This window comes from Hyalella azteca, unplaced genomic scaffold (assembly GCF_000764305.2).
Source record: "Hyalella azteca isolate HAZT.00-mixed unplaced genomic scaffold, Hazt_2.0.2 contig2766, whole genome shotgun sequence".
NCBI classification, from domain to species: domain Eukaryota; kingdom Metazoa; phylum Arthropoda; class Malacostraca; order Amphipoda; family Hyalellidae; genus Hyalella; species Hyalella azteca.
The window spans coordinates 450,423-458,298 of NW_025933028.1; the positions used below are offsets into that span (position 1 = coordinate 450,423).

Genomic DNA, 7,876 nt, shown 5'->3' on the forward strand with positions numbered 1-7,876 from the left:
TGAGGAAAGACACAAGTAGTATTAAAATGATATGATGAAAACTTTATTATCTTACAACACTGTAAAAGATTATCACTTAGAGCTCCGAAAGCATCCATGCATGTAGAGGACTCATTGCTTCAGCACCTCGGATCATTCACTGAGTAAATAAATAAGATAAAAGTTCGCAATGAATCACTTAAGCCTCGTCCATTTTATAATTAAAAGATTAGTCACAATATCAATATAAATCGGAACTAGTTTCACTATTTGTAATTTTTCTGATCAAAATCAGGTTTGTGATTTTTCATATTAAAATCAGGTATTTGTAGCTCCTTTCGACTATCTTAGTCAATCCATTATTTAGGCTTTTGAGTAGAACTGAAAGTAACAGGTTTGTTTCCGTTGTTAAAGTGAACGAACAACAATCTGAACAGTTTACAGAGTCGCGCGTATCAAATTTTCTGTACACGTAAATGAATATTTGAATCAGACTTAATAATGATCAAAATTCATGAACATATACTACCTGCTTCGATTTGCCTAGGCCCAATTTTTTTCTATGAGCAGCCTTTCGTTACCGAAGGCTGCAACGGACGAAATATCAAATCAGTTTACTATTATACATAAAATGGAAGTTTCTTATTTAAAAAAAACGTCCGTGTTGTCGAAGATAATTTTCGCCTTTCACGTATAAAAAGGGCTTATCATTAGCTGAAAAACTAAAACTCTCTACCAAAGGCTGTGGCCAAAGGACTAACCATCATCTGGAAGAACCAAAACTCGCCACCGAAGGCCATGGTGAAGAACTAAAATTCGCCACCGAAGGACATGGTGAAGAACTAAAATTCGCCACCGAAGGCCATGGTGAAGAACTAAAACTCGCCACCGAAGGCCATGTTGAAGAACTAAAACTCGTCACCGAAGGCCATGTTGAAGAACTAAAACTTGCCATCGAAGGCCAAGGTGAAGAACTAAAACTCGCCACCGAAGGCCAAGGTGAAGAACTAAAACTCGCCACCGAAGGCCATGGTGAAGAACTAAAACTCGCCACCAAAGGCCATGGTGAAGAACTAAAACTCGCCACCAAAGGCCATGGTGAGATATCGCTTGTAGGTAGCAATGTTGACGGCGGTGAGAAGCGAGGCGGGCACGGCGTAAGAGACGAACCTCTTGAAGGGGCAGCGGTCCAAGATCATCTGCCCTCTGGTGTGCGTGCCCTGATACCAGAACCCACAAAAGTCATTAACAATTTTATTATTAGATAGAAATTCAAACAATCTTCACTAGCATATGAATTGGCATATTCTGTCCTCTAGAAGACCCAATAAACTTGGAGCAGCGTACAAACGTGGTCAATTTTGCAGCTAAATACGCCATTCACCGATTTTTCGGAAGTTGACAGATTCAAATAGATAGTTAGGACCAGGTAAACTTATATTTAGATACATATATGTGACGCTTAGAATGAAAAACTAAAATAATGGTTAATCGAAAAATAAAGGGTTCAAAAATTAGGTTTAAATGTAAAGCAAATGATTTCAGCAGGAAATTATGTATTTAGCAGTGATGTCAGCAATACAACCATGGCACGTTTAGAGCCAGAATAATTTCACACCAACCTGCACTTCAACCGAGACGAAGGTTTCCATTTTTGCAAGACAAAGCGCTTCCCTCGTTTCTCCTGGTAAACGAATAACAAATTAGCGCATATAAATCAAGAGTTTATTATTTTTCCAAACTATTTTATCATAGACGCGCGAAGTGTGAAGGTTATTGTTTGAGACGCCTGGGTCCACGTACTACAAGGAGTTCGGTTCATTGGTTGACGATGAAGGGTGGACGGAAAAAGGAGGAAGTGGGTCAAAAAAATAAAAAGAAGAAAAAAAGGAAGAGAAACAAATCTGCAATGTCAAAAGAAACAACGAGCAAAGAGAAGGTAAAATATTCGGGAAGGACCAAGCTTCCAATACCTTTAGAGAGGAAGGCAGAGCTAATGGTGCCGGCGGTGGGCTACCGTTGTTTGACCACGTATTGTAAAGGTCGTCAAGAGTGTAAACTTTTTTATTTAGCATCGTGTGTAACGCTAAAAAACAAATGCACTAGACGTGAACGACAATCGAAAAAAATGATGAACGAGTGAATGACCTACATGTCGATGATTCGCTTGAGGATTCATTGAACATTCATTGCTCGTCATTCATTGAACTACGTATGGATCAGTGAATGAGACATTAGCCAGTGAATGGCACAGTTGCTTGTGAATGAAAAAAAATTGCTCGTGGATGAAAGACTTGTTCGTGAATAAATGAATTGCCTATGAATGACCAAGTTTACGGTGAATGATTGTTTGCACGTGAATGACAGATTTACACGAGCATACAGGCTACTACGTGAATGAAACAAATGTTGCATGAACGAATTGTCAGACGTTGAAAAACTGCATGCGAATGAAAGTACAAATAATGAATGAGTGAATCACAATTCAGCGAAATATAACAACATTACCCGTGGACTTGAGCGCGTCACCCACGAGCACGTCGAGCATCCACGCGGCAGCGATCTGGTCGCACGTGATCCACGTCCTGAAGAGCTTCTTGTCCATAGTACGAGCCTCGCCAGCGTTCAGCAGCGCAGCTTGTGGCGTCTCAAGACGACCTAACTCGAGTCTGTACTCCTGGGTAGTGAACACAACTCAGAAATAATAAATCGGACTTTATTTTTATATAGAGTTTCAACAGTTTTTCAAGTTTTCTAAAAACTTCATTTTCAATTACACTTAGGCGACGAATAATGATTCTGGATAAAGTGTAATACAACTCATTCTGGATACAACTCATGATATATAATATCAAAATCGGTTGTACTCGTATATTATAAAATACATATAAATGTCCGTGAATAAATACTATATCCGTTTAAATACTATTGAAGATGAAGTCCAAGTCAAGTCTGCACTCTTGTGCTTTGAGTTTAACAGATGATATGTTACTACTATATAATACTATAATGGATAAGTAATGGATACTATATATAATGGATAAATACTATATCCATTTAAATACTATTGAAGATGAAGTCTAAGTCAAGTCTGCACTCTTGTGCTTTGAGTTTAACAGATGATATGTTACTACTATATAATACTATAATGGATAAGTAATGGATACTATATAATGGATAAATACTATATCCATTTAAATACTATTGAAGATGAAGTCTAAGTCAAGCCTGCACTCTTGTGCTTTGAGTTTAACAGATGATACAGTATATGCTGTTAATATAACTTGAACATTTATGTTAAATTATAACTATTTTCAAATAAATGTCAAAAATTCAATGTTCATATAAATATAACTTTAGAAGTTGTTCAAGGCAAGCCGATGCTCTAGTCTAGTGCATTGAATATAACTTATAATACATACTGTCAATATCACTTGGTCATTTATATTAATATATATCAATTTTGATATGGATATCCATCACAAGCCTGCACTCGCGGGCATTTTATTCCATTGCAGACTGCGCTTATTGCTCAACATTTGTGAATTAGGCTTAAAATTCTTGAAAACCCATGTGCGAGAAGAAAAAAGCGGTACGAAAATGTGTAATGGCACAAAAATGAATTTTAAAGAATTTTTTTTTTAAATGAATTTTAAATTTTTTTATTAAAAATGATTGAAGTACTAGAGCTCGTCAATGAAAATACTTATTCAAGAAGGAATAAGAAGATAGCTTTTTTAGATTTTACCATATCACCGAGTCTAGATTAATTACAGATCTCTCGCAATCCCCCACGGAATGAGATTAGCTAAATTTTTGGCACCACTTCAGGCATCTTTGTTCGATGTCTGCACCAAAAATAAAAAGATTGTACAGATTTTGATATAATGATTAATGGCACACGGTAAGGAGTGAGAAAACACACAAATACAATTTCCTAACTTGGAGAATACCGTTCGTGTACTACATAACATGAATGAATTTGGTCACAGATACCCACATAAGGGATGTTGATTGCGCACAGACAAGTCTCCCAGGGCGTGATGAATATTGGGCACAACTTTGACTCAGCTTCTGATTCAGCTGAGCTCGGACCGTCCCAGCTCAGCACATTCTGAGCAGCTTCAGGGTCATTTAAGAAGTTGAATTCCCCGCACGCTGATTCGTTGCCCTCCCCTGAGACACAAATGTCAAGAATTTGGTGAACGTCGTTGAGGTTCGACGTACGTGCGAAGACATCGAATATGAAAACTTTGGACAAATGACAATAAAAGTGATTTTACCTTGTAAAAATGTGATATTATATTTCAACTTAATTTCATATAGTAAAGTTTTCAGACCTGTGGTGTTGCCGCCCATGATGTGTAGACTGGCAAGTCTGTACAGCAGACGAGGCTCCAGCATCTTGGCTACGGCCACGTTCGTCAGAGGCCCGATAGCCAGCAAATTGATCGATCCTGGCGCATGACTTGAATTTAAATCTCGGAAATTTTTTGTATGTCTCCACATGAACCGTAAATATAAATATATATTAATAATTTCTAAGATAATCATACACTTCCACGTGTTTTAATCAGCTGAGTATCGCAATATAATACAATTAAAATTAGATCAATAACAAAACTCTAACAAGTTCATTGAAAAAATTACCATGAAAGAATGAGAAATATGGTTTATGAATAAATTATATATATTTACAGAAAAAAAAGCTCATCCGTCATGCAGTTGGGATAGATGTCATTTTGAGCAATATAAAATGGAAGAATTAGGTTCTTTTAGAGTTCCACATTGATTCGATGATATTGGATTGGAAAAATTAGAGTCTCTGCTTCCTATATAAATAACTACACCTTTTACCTTCAGCCTCAATAGCAACCCAGTTATGGAGTATATGTTTAAAATAGAATAAATTTTTGGTTTTAGTTTTAGATGTTGATTTTTCACTCACACACAGCATAGAAACCATACAAAGAAAAATTAATGAGACTTTATTCAAATAGCGAAGCACTTCTTGCCTCGTGTGAGGTCACTCCGGATCAGTTTGGTTAGCAAATATCGAAGCTACGGTCGCTCCCTGCCCGTGTGCTGTAAGCAAGAAAGTTAATCACTGTTTGGATAACATGGCCCAGTAATATTTATTAGTGTATATAGCTCTCACCAGGCCGCTTCTGGACTTCTTCCACAATCTTGAGACTGGCAGGCATCTTCTGCAGATGCTTCTGAGGGTCGGGATGAGGGAGATCCGAGTCTCCAAAACCATCTTGGCCGTGAAATTCGGTCTCATTTATAAAGTATGGTCGAGTAATGGGACTCTTGGTGCCGCTAAATACGGGAATCTGGAACAGCATAATAAGGTAAAAACGCTAAAAATACTATCTATAAGAAAGACGATAGACTGAGATTCGACCGTTCACATTAACGTTAAAACCTTAAAAGAAAAGTGTCCAACAATAACACTGTAAATTGGATAATCAGCTCAAGATCAAGCGAAACCGAGCGTAAAACAGAAACTATAATTGTAATATTTATTAGCGCGTACCTGATCGAGCATGGAAATTTTGTCGAGAATCCTCAGTACGTTCCTATTGACATTATCGACGGTGGTGTTACCGTGGCACGTGGTAATGGCCACGATGTTCACGAGACGTTTCTTGTGGGCCTCCAGCAGCATGAATAGCGCCCCTGCATCGTCTATCCCTGCGTCGGTATCGACGATGATCCGAGGCAGGTCGTCGGTTCCACTCATGGTCTAACGTCAATGCAACACAGCACTTATGTCCCTTCAATTCGTATGATCTATTATATAAACAAAACTGGACCATAAATTTTAAGCGAAATTGAAATAGCTTTTTAATTATTATATGATGATCGAACAACTACCAGTTCTGAGTATTGACGAGCGACGAGTTGAGAGCAGTCTCTGCTGAGTGACGGTTCATGTGTCATTGAAGGTACAGTAGATAGTGACACTTGAATCTCTTTCGTTCAAATTGAATTATGGAAACAAAATCAACTGTAAGAAATAAAACGATCTAAGGAAATAAAATAAACTTAGTCTATTATTTGTGGTTTCTGATTTGTTGTTTCCAGTCATATTTGACTGGAAACAATATATTTTTTCCAGTCATATTTGACTGGCAAAAAAATATTCATCACAATGACAAAGAAATAATTAGCTCTAACAATGCATGGTGCTATAGGCCGCATATGAAATGTGGCATTTCATCAATTCAAATAGGTCAGTGGATGAAAAATGTCGGCTGCATCCAAAAAATATAATATGACTGTAACATCACATAAAGTTAATAGTATAATAGACGCAAAACAGTTCAACAAATGAAGAATATAGACTAATATAAAAACACTAATAATATGCGCCGAAATAAGCAGACGAACTCCGTGGGCTAACTTTGTCAAGCATGGTAAAGTGCAGCAAAAACGATGCTTAAGATATTACACGGGGCCAGTATTAGCTGCTAGTTTTCACACTCCCAGTTTTGCCGGCTGAGAGCCTATACACGAGGAGAGTATTTTATAAACAGTCCACCGGCCACTGACCGGTGCTGGACTGCCGGTGCCAGTGCGTAGTTGGAAGTCTTCGAGCGAGGTCGGTGCATGGTGGAATATGGAACGTAACGGAAAAGACGAGTTTGAGGAGGCGCTTGATGAAGCAGTTCGTGGCATAGATGCCACTCTAGCTGAGGTGGGGAAAAAATTTGTAGAGCAGTGCAGAGTGTGGGTGAGAGATCTAATATAGTCTCGATTCAGTTTCAAAACGCAATTTTTAGCGCATTTTCTCATCTATGGAAAAAATGCACTATTGTGCTCGCTATGTCCGTCTGTCTGTCCGTCCGTCTGTCCGAGAAAATGCGCTCTCTGTCACTCACTGCTGTGAGTACTGAGTTATATTATTTTTTTTCAATTAGTTAATGTTGGAATATTCATGGTGACGTACATTTCGCAGTAGATCGTACTTTTAGAACATCTATAAGAATGAACATCTATAAGAAGAATATAGAACATCTATAATATTCTATATAATAGGCCATGGGCCTATTTCTTCAACGCCGACACTTCTATTCTATTCTAATAGTTCAATATCATCTGAACACCGCTTGACGTTCTTAGAACCGTCGTTGCTGGGACATGACATAGTTCATAACATTAGAAGCACTTGCCACAAGAATACAGAGCAGCACGTACGTGGATACTAAAGCTGTCGCAGCGCTACTGCCGTACTGGACGGCACATTAACAACCTGGCAAAATCCACCAATCACAGACAAGAAAATAGAGCTCAAGTACTTTCGTTCACTTAGCGAGTTTTGAAAGTATGGCCCCTGAACGGCTTCAGACGCAGATGCATCAGCTACTCGCATCGGAAGAATAAATCATACCAATTTTCGGAGTGTGAGTACTTCCAGCTAATGCTAGCCCCGTGGCCCGTGTACAAGCTCTTTACTGTCAGGTTGTGATGTCATTACTGACTATTACGTCACCTTCTGTGACGTCACTACTCGTGGGTCACCGCGTATATAAGCTGAGAAAGCGCACTGTTAGTCAGTCCCAGCAGAGTCTCAGTCTTAGGCAGACAGCCTTCAGCTGCAGTCATGCAGACTCCGGCACTCAGACCAATATGTAGTGTCGTTAACTCTATCTCCCAATCTACTGCACATACTGTGCTTGATCCTGTAACTTCTATCGAGTGTATCCCATGAACCTTTCTTCAATACTTAAGCTTAGATACACGACTTGTTATTTATCCTTCCCTGGCCGATGAGTATTTAATCTGTTATTCGGACAATTTATAAATGAACCAAAACCCCTCAGGTCTATCTACGTCTAATTAGTAGATCAGACAGATCCATTCAAGGTTTTGCCTGTCAACCTCAGAACAG

General features: G+C 38.6%; 1 protein-coding gene across 1 annotated transcript; it reads right to left on the minus strand.

The window, feature by feature from the left end:
• Positions 1–246: 246 nt before the first annotated feature.
• LOC108667471 (probable uridine nucleosidase 2) lies at positions 247–6,112 on the minus strand. Its single transcript, XM_018154495.2, has 7 exons — positions 5,519–6,112; positions 5,138–5,315; positions 4,320–4,436; positions 3,980–4,155; positions 2,488–2,656; positions 1,602–1,663; positions 247–1,199 (listed from the first exon to the last, which is right to left on the minus strand). The coding sequence occupies exons 1-7, from the start codon at positions 5,723–5,725 to the stop codon at positions 1,053–1,055; spliced, it is 1,056 nt and encodes a 351-aa protein (XP_018009984.1). The 5' UTR covers positions 5,726–6,112; the 3' UTR covers positions 247–1,052.
• Positions 6,113–7,876: the final 1,764 nt, after the last annotated feature.